The 13,717-nt window shown below is 40.7% G+C and overlaps 1 protein-coding gene across 2 annotated transcripts in view; it reads right to left on the reverse strand.

The window, feature by feature from the left end:
* Positions 1 to 592: 592 nt before the first annotated feature.
* LOC141117622 (uncharacterized) overlaps positions 593 to 13,717 on the reverse strand; it is a 72,483-nt gene continuing 59,358 nt past the window's right edge. For both annotated transcript variants that reach the window (XM_073610570.1, XM_073610562.1), the window contains 2 exons: positions 13,404 to 13,437; positions 593 to 6,723 (listed from right to left, as the gene is read on the reverse strand). In XM_073610570.1, the coding sequence (XP_073466671.1) occupies positions 6,713 to 6,723; positions 13,404 to 13,437 (45 nt within the window). In that variant the 3' untranslated portion in view covers positions 593 to 6,712. The remainder of the gene's footprint in view (positions 6,724 to 13,403; positions 13,438 to 13,717) is intronic.

Raw genomic sequence — 13,717 nt, forward strand, 5'->3', positions numbered from 1 at the left:
GACAAAAGACAGTCAAGCACAAATGCAAAAAGCAATACTGAATGCATAATTATAATATATCTTTGAAAATAATAACTTTTCCTGATAGACTTATTGACAAAGGATGAGTAAAATCAAACATTTTTCATTAATCCTGAATGTTGGCAACAATCCGTTTTCATTGGAATTTTGATATTTTGCTGCAATGCATTGGAGCCAATGGGGAAAGCTACTGTAAATTTAGCTTTTTTTGTCTGTGCAAAAGGATTTAAATTACTTTTAACAAATACAAAACCTTCTTTCAACTATTCTATACCTGTTCTTGTATCAAAAATGGCCCTTCAATGGCCTTATTATTTATTTTTTTTTTTTTAACACAAAAAGAAAAAAACAGACTGTAAACAGAAGTAGAAAGACAACAGTAAAGTGACAGCATACAAAAAAAAAACAATAAAATGCACATAAAATAGGCCACAAGTGCAAAGAACTGAAATAAACTAAAATAGCCTAAATTTTATATATATATATATATATATATATATATATATATATATATATATATATATATATATATATGTAAATAGCTTTTTTTTAATTTTTTTTTTGTTTTAAGAAAATATTGGCTAAGCAGTTCAGCTAGCAAAATCACGTATCACTGATCAATACATGCTTCATTTATTGTCATACATGCACCAGAGGATGCCCACTATTGTGACAACGGAAGGACATGCATGCCATATATGCTCTAAGTCCCCACCATGTGACAGTACTAGCCCATTCCTCAAGTACCAGCACTGTCCAATGGAAGGGAAGTACAGTAAATGACATGGCCCTATACTAAGTCTTTCTCATTGTTCTAGAAGTGTCATGCAGAGCATCAGGGAGCAAAGAAAAGGGGACTATGTGCTGCTGGATGGGGGGGGGGGGGGGGGGGGGCACCAAATAAACTTGTTGCTTTGCCCTATATGGGCATACCTCACTTTTCTGTGCCAATATAATCTCTGAAAACCACTACTTAAATTTTTGGTAATTCTGATTATTATTATTTTTTCAGGTCCATACAAAAAATACTGTTTGAGATTTAATTCCAAAAACTCTTAGCGACCAACTCAAAGTGATTGTAGCCGTATTAGCGAACTCCGTGCAAATTAGTGCAAATCCAAAAAGGTATCGAGGATATTACCCAATTGTTTTTCGAGATCAGCTCACAAACTAATAGAATAACTCCTTTTTTTGTGGTGCAATGATGAGGGAATCCATGATTGGTAGGATTTGTTCCTTTGTTATTTTTTGCAGATTACTAGCTAGAAATTAACTAATTAAAGAAGTTTGGTAAATAGGTAAGGGGTCCAAAGGAACTCGCCAAATCACTACTTATCAGTCACCCACTGATGTGCACCAAAAATGAAGCAAGCCAGAAGTAAAAGATCAAAGTTGGATAAATATGGATGTGAAATTATTGTGAACAGCACGAAACAGCAATACTTACTACATTCAAATATTGGGGTTGACATGTGACCTAACGTTGAACTCCAGGCAGATATAAAAATAATTAATGCAATTAATGCAGTTATTAGTTCATTAAGCATAATTAAAGGTATTTTAAATTTCAAATACTATAAGCACAGGAGTTTAACTTGCAATCCCCGGTACAATAGCACTCATCCTGAGGGAAGGGTAGCTTTAGAAGCCAGCCAGGTGAATAAGGAGATGGCCTTGTCAGATCTCTGCAGGCTCTTCTTTACAGCCATTGCGCTAACGACAAGACTTAAATAATTTAGAGGAGGTTCATAAAAAGACCCAGCCTGCTTTTCAAGTTCAGTATCATGGATGCTCCCTGTAATAAATGTTTCTTTCTGAGCAATTGTAAAATTTACACAAGTAAACACAAAAAAGATATAAAAACACTGCTTATAAACCGGTAAGCTTTTATAAAATAGTCTTAAAAAAAATTACCAAAGTCCACTGGAAACTTCTTTCTTGTTCTACATGTTAATAACATGGGATCTACAACAACTCCAGGAAGGACAAAGTTTAAGTGGAACTTCAGGCGAATCCAGTGTAAGGCCAAAACGTTTCTTTGTAGTTCTTGAGTTTGTCGTTTTTGAAGGGTTAGGATCATATCAGCTTTTTTTTTTTTTAATTTTGTGCCCTGTTGCCTTCACTATCTGTCCCAGAGACAAAACAAGTACAATGAGATCTCTTCAAAGTCATGCGATAGCCTCTTTTAAGCCGGGAACATGAGTACCAAAAGACAGCTGGTTCCTTTCGGTACATGTGTACCCCTGTCAGTTCTACAGAAGCCGGTCTAACCACTGGCAACAGTCATGCTGGAAAACCAACAATCGATCAGTGCTTGCACACAATGCTTGCAGTGTTTATCTGTGTATTCTGACAGCGTGGGGGGAGGGGGGGGGGAGTTTGAGAGTTTCCTGCGCTCAACATTCACCCAGCAGAGACACAGACAGCAATAAAAACCTAATGGGGTTCTAACATTTCCACATTCAGTGCAGTATGGCAAATGATGTGTAAACAACAAGATTGGCTGAACAGCATAACAAATCCCTTGGCAGAAAAATCTGCAATGTGTATATAGCTGTATGCAGTTCTGTTATAGCTGTTTGCAGTTCCACTTTAAACTGCAGTGGAGGGAATTAACATCAGGCTCCGAAGAGTTTTATTTTTCACTTTGATCAATTATACCTTTTAATGTATCAAATATACCTTATAATATATGTACACCTTCTTATGCATTTGTATTGTATTTACATTTGTTCCATAGGTGATTGAAACCTGTTATAAAAAGTCCTAAAAAAACATTGTTGTACCAACCAGAAACCCAAATAACAAGATACGTGTAAAGCCAGCAATATACAGTACATGAGAACCTGCCACCTATTCCGAAGCCCATTATTTATTAATGCAAACATTTGTCTTAATTTGACTGATCCATAGATTCAGCATTTTATCTCTTCTGCAGGAAGTAATACAATTGGTTTTAGACGAGTGACCACATACACAGGCTGAGTTGACTTCTTGCTTTGATGTCATGCACATATACCATGTAGGCTGATCAGACCGGAAACAATGTGGTCTTCTAAGGCTGAGGGTGGAGAAGTGGTTTTATGAGTATATGCAATGGAGGCATTGGGACAGTGTGAAGTTGTTTGTGGTGGGATTGTTTAATGTGTTCTTAGTGAAAATTGTGTGGAGGTATTGTCAGTGTCAGCCCCTCCATTAGGGGGGGGGGGGTTTGAGACGGGTGCCACCCTCCTATCCATGCGTCCGGCCCCTTAATCTACATGCAGGGCACCGGCGCATGGATTCCAATTGGGGGGGGGTTCGAAGCATGTGATTAGAGGCAGAGGCTCTAATAGGCTTAAAAAAGGGTGGGCTCACCCAGTTGTGTGAGAATAGCGAATGAATATTCGCTATTCTCACACTAATCCTCCTCCCGGGCCAATCAGGAAGTGGGTCCTGAGACCCATCACACGATTGGCTAAAAGGACAGGCAATCCTATTGGACGCCTAGGAGGAGGAGGAGGAGGGAGGAGACGCACGGCGGAAGTCGCCATGATGCAGAGGAGGAGGAGATGCCCGCCATCTGTAGGAGCACTGCCGCCCAGAACCTAGATGGGGTAAGTGCGGGGCTGGATGACTGGCTGAGAGACACACAGGGAGGCGTTTGTTTGCCGCCCCCCCAAAATAAAAATCCACCAGCAGCCTCTGGGTATTGGTATATGTTTTGATGAAGATGCAGATGAGGACAGTAGTCCTAGATTTTCTGGCCCTGGTTTCCAGTAGAATGGAGCAATATCTCCATCGACAGCATGGTGCAAGATTAATTTGTACAGTGCATCCGGAAAGTATTCACAGCGCTTGGCTTTTTCCACATTTTGTTACAGCCTTATTCCAAAATGGATTAAATTCATTATTTTCCTCAAAATTCTACAAACAATACCCCTATAATGACAACATGAAAGAAGTTTGTTTGAAATCTTTGCAAATTTATTAAAAATAAAAAACAAAAAAAACCCATGTACATACTGTAAGTATTCACAGCCTTTGCTCAATACTTTGTTAAACCACCATTGGCACCAATTACAGCCTCAAGTCTTAGTAGCATAATGCTACAAGTTTGGCACACCTATTTTTGGGCAGTTTCTCCCATTCTTCTTTGCATGACCACTCACGCTCCATCAGGTTGGATGGGGAGCATCGGTGCAGAGCCATTTTCACATCTCCCCAGAGATGTTCAATCGGGTTCAAGTCTGGGCTCTGGCTGGGCCACTCAAGGACATTCACAGAGTTGTCCCGTAGCCACTCTTTTGTTATCTTGGCTGTGTGCTTAGGGTCGTTGTCCTGTTGGAAGATGAATCCTCCCCCAGTCTGAGGTCCAGAGCGCTCTGGAGCAGGTTTTCATCAAGCATAATTGCTGAATTAATCGATCCCTCGACCCTGACTAGTCTTCCAGTTCCTCCCACTGAAAAACATCCCCACAGCATGATGTTGCCACCACCATGGTTCACTGTAGGGATGGTATTGGCCAGGTGATGAGCGATGCCTGGTTTCCACCAGACATGACGCTCAGGCCATCTTTGTTTTATCAGACCAATGAATTTTGTTTCTCATGGTCTGAGAGTCCTTCAGGTCCCTTTTGGCAAAACTCCAGGTGGGCTGTCATGTGCCTTTTACTGAGGAGTGGCTTTTGTCTGGCCACTCTACCATAAAGGCCTGATTGGTGGAGTGCTGCAGAGATGGTTATTCTTCTGGAAGGTTCTACTCTCTCCATAGAGAAACACTCAAGCTGAGTCACCATCGGGTTCTTGGCCACCTCCTTGACTAAGGCCCTTCTTCCCAGATCGCTCAGTTTGGCCAGGCAGCCCGCTGTAGGAAGAGTCCTGGTGGTTCCAAAAACGTCTTCCATTTACGGATGATGGTGGCCACTGTGCTCATTGGGACCTTCAATGTTGCAGAAAATTTTCTATACCCTTCCCCAGATCTGTGCCGCTATACAGTCCTGCCTCGGAGGTCTACAGACAATTCCTTGGACTCCATGGCTTGGTTTGTGCTCTGACATGCATGGTTAACTGTGGGACCTTATATAGACAGGTGTGTGCCTTTCTAAATCATGTCCAATCAACTGAATTTACCACAGGTAGACTCCTATCAAGTTGTAGAAACAACTCAAGAATGATCAGTAGAAACGGGATGCTCCTGAGCTAAATTTTGAGTGTCATGGCAAAGGCTGTGAATACTTATGTGCATGGGATTTTTTTCATTTTTTATTTTTAATAAGTTTGCAAAGATTTCAAACAAACTTTCAATCAATTTAATGCATTTTGGAATAAGGCTGTAACCATAACAAAATGTGGAAAAAGTGAAGCGCTGTGAATACTTTCCAGATCCACTGTACATCATGCAGTTTCACAGATCACTATAGTAATTAGAAGGTGGGCTGCTCTAGTTCATATAAATGATTTGTTGCTTTTCAAGATGAGGGTGACATTTGAATGGAGAATAAGAGAATAGCTAGTATTTTTTGACATTTTATTTGACACACTGGCTAAGCTTCTGAATGACTGATGCTTGCTTGAAGCATGTATAAATTATCTACATACCTTGCTTAATAAGCATTTAACACCCTACACTGCCCCAATGCCTCCTCCGCTGCATAAACCTATAGAACCCCATTCTTGACATTCCCCATTGTATAAATTCAAACAGTGGTCAAAATATGTTTGAGTGTTTGTTAATTTTTTACAATGTAAAATGTTAAAGCCCAAAGGAAGTCACAGAAATTGATAAACCGTCAGATAGACATTTTACTCACATCTATTTTTATTGACTTACATTCAATTTACTGTTAACTAAGTGCTCTTAGTAACAGTAAGTTGTCTAACACACCATCTCCCTTCCACTGTACTGTATGTCTAGTTAAAGCGGAATGAAAGTCAGATTAATTTTTTTTTTTTTTTTTAAAAGAGACAGGTAGGGTTTTTATGGAAGAAGGTACCCTATCTGTCTCTTCTGTTACAATCGCTTTCTCCTGCCTGTCAGAGGAAATGTACACCGTGCTGTGATGTTGTGACTCCCATGCACATGCGCGGAAGTAATGTTGTTGTGGCCTATCCATTCAAGCGGCGGAATAGACAGAGCCCAGAAGGAAGAATGGGAGAAGATGGGAGGACCTGGGACCAGCGGGAGCAGTGACAACAGAGCACTGGAGGGCATTGTTGGACAGGTATGTACAGTATGTCATAAAATGCTAATATGTGGTGCATACTAGCACATTATGGCATAAACCACTTGGGGCACTTAAAAAAAAAAAAAATCTGAGTTTAATTCCACTTTAAGGAAACTTGTAGTGAAAGGTGCAGCTGTAGACAGGATTTTCACTGAAATAAAAATTCATTTTAAGGCATTTATAAGCATAAATCAGTCACAAATCATGATAAGTGTGAGTTCAGGACTATAAAAAGATAAAAAGGTGCGAGACTTCAAATGGGCTTTAACCATAAAGTTCCATGATAGCTGTCACACACATTCTAATACTTGCCAGTAATGTGGGCCTTAGTTTGTCAAAGAATAAAAGATTTCATGTGTATATTTCTTTGCTGCTTGGTAGCTGTGACAAGGAGGGTATTTGATATGAAGCCCGTGTCCCCTCGTTTTAATTCTGGCATTTAATCAGGTCATAGGGATCTTCAGGAATAATTGTATAAAATATAGCCTACAGGGTTCCTAGAAGATAAGATGAAAAGAAGAGCAGAGAACCTGCAGCTTAAGTCAAGCAGTAAAAATTCTGTAACAAAAATAATTCAATACAAATAAGATTTGTCGGATTGGTGGCCCATTCAGACCTCAACTGCAATATCAGTGGCAGGTTTCAAGCAGTATATAGCCACCAGCTTCGTATTCAGATATGTGATCACAGTGCTGGTCACAGCAGTCTTCTAGCATTGACTTCCTTTTGCAAATCTGAGATGTCAGAGGCCGAGGGCTGCAAACAAATTCAATGCTGGGAAACTCCCCTTTGCCAGATGCTAAAAAACGCATGTCTGAATGGGGGGGCAGTCAGTTATTATTGACTGTGGACCCCTGATCAGGGTACGAATGGAAAAGCAAAAGCAATAGTGTTTATTTACTAAACCTGGAGAGTGTAAAATTAGTCTCACTTTTGCAGGGAAACCAATCAGCTTCTAACCTCAGCTTGTTTAATTAACCACTTGCCGACCAGCCGCCACAGTTGTACTGCGGCAGAATGGCACGGCTGGGCGAAACGACGTTATGTAACGTCGCTTTGCCTTGTGGCTACTAGGGGCGCGCGCCCCCCCCGAGCCGAGCGAGTGCCCGACGGTCACGATCATTGCTGAGCTCCCGCGATCGCCGCTGACACACGGAGAACCGGGATCTGTGTGTGCAAACACACAGTTTCCGGTTCTCTGAGGGGAGAACAGACAGATTGTCTGTTCATACAGAGTATGAACAGCGATCTGTCATCTCCCCTGCACAGTCCCCTCCCTCCTTCGGTTAGAACACATTAACCCCTTGATCGCCCCCTAGTTTTAACCCCTTCACTGCCAGTGACATTTTTACAGTAATCAATGCATTTTTACAGCATTGATCGCTGTATTAATGCCAGTGGTCCCAAAAATGTGTCAAAATTGTCCAATGTGTCCGCCAAAATGTCACAGTCACGATAAAAATCGCAGATCGCCGCCATTACTAGTAAAAAAAAAATAATTAATAATAAAAATGCCATAAAACTATCCCCTATTTTGTAGACGCTATAACTTTTGCGCAAACCAATCAATATACGCTTATTGCGATTTTTTTTTTTGCCAAAAATATGTAGAAGAATAAATTTCGGCCTTAACTGAGGAAAAAAATCGTTTTTTTATATATTTTTGGGGGATATTTATTATAGCAAAGAGTAAAAAATAATGCGTTTTTTTCAAAATTAGCACTCTTTTTTGTTTATAGCGCAAAAAATAAAAACCGCAGAGGTGACCAAATACCACCAAAAGAAAGCTCTATATGTGGGGAAAAAAAAGACGTCAATTTTGCTTGGGTGCAACGTCGCACGACCGCCGCAATTGTCAGTTAAAGCGACACAATGTTGAATCGCAAAAAGTCCTCTGGTCAGCAGTGTTAATTTAGTCGACTAAAACATTTTAGTCGACTAAAATAACTAAAACATTTTAGTCGACTAAATGAATACTATTTTAGTCGACTAAAATACGACTAAAACTAAAACAATTGAGATGACTAAAATACGACTAAAACTAAAAGCCATTTTAGTCAAAAGACTAAAATGAGACTAATGCCGTGTACACACGGGCGGACTTTTCAGCATCAAAGGTCCAACAGTATTTCCGATGGACTTTCGACGGACTTTTGACGGACTTTCGAACGAACGGACTTGCCTACACACGATCACACCAAAGTCCGACGGATTCGTACATGATGACATATGACCGGACTAAAATAAGGACATTTGTAGCCAGTAGCCAATAGCTGCCTAGTGTCGGTTTTTGTCTGTCGGACTAGCATACACACGAACGGATTTTTGTTTCAAATCTAAAGTCCGTCTGATTTTCGACCGAAAAAGTCCGCTGGAGGTCCGATGAAGCCCACACACAGATTGTCTGATGGATTCATTCCGTCGGACAAGTTCGGTCGAAAAGTCCTCCCGTGTGTACACGGCATAAAACTTAAATGCCATTTTAGTCAAAAGACTATGACTAAAACTAAATTGCAATTACTGAAATGTACTGGAGATTTAATCGACTAAATACGACTAAAACTAAAACAATTGCAGAAGACTAAATGGGACTAAAACTAAAATGCCATTTTAGTCCTAAGACTAAAATTACCACTGCTGGTCAGAAAGGGGGTAAAATCTTCCGGGGCTGCCCTCTATTATGCAAGAAGAGAAATCCTGTTGAAATGGAAGGGTACAGAGCTCCCCACAGTTGCCGCATGGCGAAATGCAATCAATAAAGTCCTTCCATTATACAAAATTACATATGAAAGTAGAAACTGCCCGGCAAAATTTGAAAAAATATGGTCGCACTGGTCGGATGCCTAAGCAGTGAATTCCTATTATACGCAACTGTTATGGTACTGCATCCATAAGTTACTGGAGAGCTGAGAGTGGCTGCGGGTCATCCTCTGATTTATCTCCCCCCCCCCTCATCCTCCCCCCCCCCCTGTTTTCTTCCCTTCCCCTTTTTCCTCCCTTCCCCTCCTTCCTTCCTCCCCCCTTTTCCCTGTTCACTCCCTTCCCTTCCCCCCCCCCCCTCGGTCCGAAGTGGTCTCCTTCTCGTTATATCTCTAGCAGGAGAATGTTAGGAACAAGCTAAGAATATCTCTGTTTGTATAAAGTGTATGTACCCCCCCTTATTTGTACTGAACCACTTGATATTGGTAGTTAAAAGTAGACATATTCTTTACTACAGACTGCTTTTCACCTTTGGTAACTTTGATTTTCCGTTTGCCTGGCAACAGATAAATCCCACTGAGTTATGATCTAGTGGCAAATACTGTACTGATTATGTTCATGCTATTTGTATTTTATAAATTTTAAAATAAATAAAAACTTTTACTGTCAAAAAAAAAAAAAAAAAAAAAATCTTCCGGGGCTGAAGCGTTTGTGCTGTGTAATCTGCACCCCTCTAAATGGTAAAAAACCTCCCTGATCCCTCTACTTCCTGTATCCCCCCTCTCTGTGCTGACCACAAAAATCATGGCTGCTGAACCCTGACTACCGTGATCAGAGTATATTCCTTCGTCATCCACAGGCTGGTCATGTGACTCTCGGCCAGTTTCTAGGAGGGAGATCTTGGCCCCTCCTGCAGAAGCCATCCATCGGAGCAGTACAGTGGCCACGAGTCATGTGACCAGCCTGAAGAAAGGTCTAAACATGTATTTACAAGCCTCGTTTTTAGAAAAGACAGGTACAGTGTGCTATGCCAGCTCTAATAGAGGGGCTGGCATAGACTTCATAATATGGATTAACAAGCACTTTAAGCTTTGGCAATGGTTTCAATGCAAAAGTGAGACTGATTTTGCACTCTTCAGCTTTAGTAAATAAACCCCAGTGTGTCTCTCATGTTGTATTGCAGATCAGAGATTTGCCTGTGCTGCCTTGTAGGAGTACAAAACCTGTCATACTAAATTACAAAGCCTTTGGCAAGTAAAACAGTTCTTAAATGTACATTAGTTCAACTACGTATTTAGCTATTGGCCAGAATCAATTATAATTTTAATTAAAAACACCAAATATAAGCAGAGCAGGTAGTGGTGATCCACTCTTTTTCTCAGGACTCTAAATCTTTCTGGCTTTTGGACTTGGGCAGTAGCTGAATGGGGGGCCCAAAAACTGTTCTTACGCAAGTGCCCTTTGGTAGGTACTCCATGTCCACCACTGCTTCCAAGAACATGGCCATATCTTCTCTCCCAGCTAGACAAGGCTGAACTTGGTGGCTCTCCCATTCATAATTTTTTTTGTACAGATAACACCCATTCATAAATTAGGTCTTCAGACACAGATCTTCAGTGAAGGAAAAAACTGGCAACATGCAGAACTTAAAGCAAGAACTCAAAATGCTGTAGTAAAAAAAATGCTGCTAAAGTGTCCCTATTAACTTTTGCTTAGTGTTTAGGAAAAATATCTCATGACTGTCTTATGTGTAGTTTGCTTATCACTGCAAAAGTACACTCACTGGCCACTTTATTAGGTACACCTTGCTAGTACTGGGTTGGACCCCCTTTTGCCTTCAGAACCGCTTTAATTCTATGTGGCATAGATTCAACAAGGTGTTGGATACATTCCTCAGAGATTTTGGTCCATATTGACATGATAGCATCACATCCATGATGAGAATCTCCCATTCCACCACATTGGAAAGGTGCTCTATTGGATTGAGATCTGGTGACTGTGGAGGTTGAGTACAGTGAACTCATTGTCATGTTCAAGAAACCAGCGGTGAGATGATTTGAGCTTTGTGACATTATCCTGCTGGAAGGAGCCATCAGAAGATGAGTACACTGTAGTCATAAAGGGACGGACATGGTCAGCAAAAATACTCAGGTAGGCCGTGACATTGTGCCAAGAAAATATCCCCCCACACCATTACACCACCACCACCAGCCTGAACTGTTGATACAAGGCAGGATGGATCCATGCTTTCACGTTGTTTACGCCAAATTCTGACTCTACTATCTGAATGTCGCAGCTGAAATCGAGACTCATTGGATCAGGCTCCATTTTTCCAATATTCTATTGTACAATTTTGGTGAGCATGTGCAATTGTACCCTCAGTTTCCTGTTCTTAGCTGACAGGAGTGGCACCCTGTGTGGTCTTCTGCTGCTGAAGCCCATCTGCTTCAAAGTTAGATGTGTTGTGCATTTAGAGATGGTATTCTGCATACCTTGGTTGTAGCGAGTGGTTATTTGAGTTACAGTACTGTTTCTATCATCTCGAACCAGTCTGCCCATTCTCCTCTGACCTCTGACATCAATAAGGCATTTTCATCCACACAACTGCCGCTCACTGGATATTTTCTCTTCTTTGGATGATTTTCTGTAAACCCTAGAGATGGTTGTGCGTGAAAATTCCAGTAGATCAGCAGTTTTTGAAATACTCAGACCAGCCCATCTGGCATCAACAACCTGGCCACGTGCAAAGTCACTTAAATCCCCTTTCTTACCCATTCTGATGCTCGGTTTCAAACTTCAGCAACTTGTCTTCACCACGTCTAGATGCCTAAATGCATTGAGTTTCTGCCATATGATTGGTTGATTAGCAATTTGTGTTCCCAAGCAATTGAACAGGTGTACCTAATAAAGTAGCTGGTGAGTATACAGTATATATGTATAGTATACTTATACTATGCTATATTTTAGATTTAAATGTGACATTAATGTATAATCGTTTATTCTTTTAAAGTTTATATATTAATATATTATTGTACCACAAACATTTAACTGGTTAATAGTGTGTGTACTGCCTCCTCCAGTATGTTGCTTCATGATGTGAGAGAACTGTAGGCACATGAAATGCCCTATCTCTCCACAACTGGAACAGCGTCTTACACTATCCATAAGGTACAGTGGCAGATCACTGTGAACAACTGCAGGAACTGAATTTGTTGTGCTGCATTTCTTATGACCATTTTTAAAAGTAAACTTTTGAGATACATTTGCTAGATCATGCTATGTGGATTCAACATCACGGGGAAAAATATTATCCAGAGCTACCAAAAACTTTGCTCGTCAGTGTGCAGACATAGCACACTCCATAATCTTCCTTCCCCTCCACTCAAACCAGGAAGAGTCTGGAAAAGTTGGCACTATTCATTAGTTGTTGTGTTGTATCTTTAGAGGTGAATATAAGTCACCAGCACACCATGAATTCATACCAAATAATGCAGATAGTCATTAAACCGATCACATCATATTTAGTGCAGATACCATGTTTTAGGGCCACGCAGGACCCCTTCGTTATGGCTCTGAAACATTGCACCTGCACTAAAATCAGCAAAAACCGCTCACAGGATACCAAACACTAAACCAGTCTGAAGATGATACTCCCACAGCCACACAGGTGCCGGCTCTGCACGATAAATGGATAATGAGTCAAGGAAGTCTGGATGGCCGCACTGCCGTGAAAAACAGCACCTTTATTCCATAAAATGTTGCAAGTCACATGAAAGTGGTTACAGAGGACAAAAAGCAGCTAACGCGTTTCACATCAATGGATGCTTACTCATAACTCTGAGTAAGCATCCATTGATGTGAAACGCGTTAGCTGCTTTTTGTCCTCTGTAACCACTTTCATGTGACTTGCAACATTTTATGGAATAAAGGTGCTTTTTTTCACGGCAGTGCGGCCATCCAGACTTCCTTGACTCATTATCCATTGCACCTGCACTAGTTGTGATGGAATAGCTTTTAAATTATAAGGATCCATGATGAACTGGCGACATATAGGGGTTGATTTACTAAAGGCAAATAGACTGTGCACTTTTGAAAGTGCAGTTGCACTCTGCAAGGGCAGTTGCTCCAGAGCTTAGTAAATAATGCAGAGCTCTGCTGACTTCTATCAACCAATCACGTGTAAGCAAAAATGCTGTTTTTGTAATTTTCCTTGCATGTGATTGGATGATGGAAGTCAGCAGAGCTCTCCATCATTTACTAAGCTCTGGAGCAACTGCCCTTGCAGAGTGCAACTGCACTTTCAAAAGTGCACAGTCTATTGGCCTTTAGTAAATCAACCCCATATTCTCTTCTGTGTTGATTCCAATTAATCAGCTGCTTGATGCAGCAGCACCCCCACACTCCAGGCTTTTCTCAGAAAGGAGTGTGAAGGAGGTATATCTATAAAATCTTTACACATATGATGAGAGACACTTACGTTTAATGTTTCTGGGCAATTTCAGGATACGGAACTACAAAAAAAAAAAAAAAAGGTGATTGCGCATACACATAAACACATTTAACGATAGTGGCTTAATGAAAGGAATCACTTTAGTTAAAGTATATCTAAATCCAAAACTTTTTACTTAGTTTTGCATACAGGAGGGAATTGTTAAGGCCTCTGTCATTTTGGTTGAGGGTGTCCCATTGAGGAGATTTCCTCTTCTACAAAAGGAATTAAGAGCAAATCTTTCTAAAGGGAGGGGAAATTGTAAGTGTCCCCACTGGAAGATTTTCCCTTACCTCCTGTTG

This window comes from Aquarana catesbeiana, linkage group LG01 (assembly GCF_042186555.1).
Source record: "Aquarana catesbeiana isolate 2022-GZ linkage group LG01, ASM4218655v1, whole genome shotgun sequence".
NCBI lineage: Eukaryota > Metazoa > Chordata > Amphibia > Anura > Ranidae > Aquarana > Aquarana catesbeiana.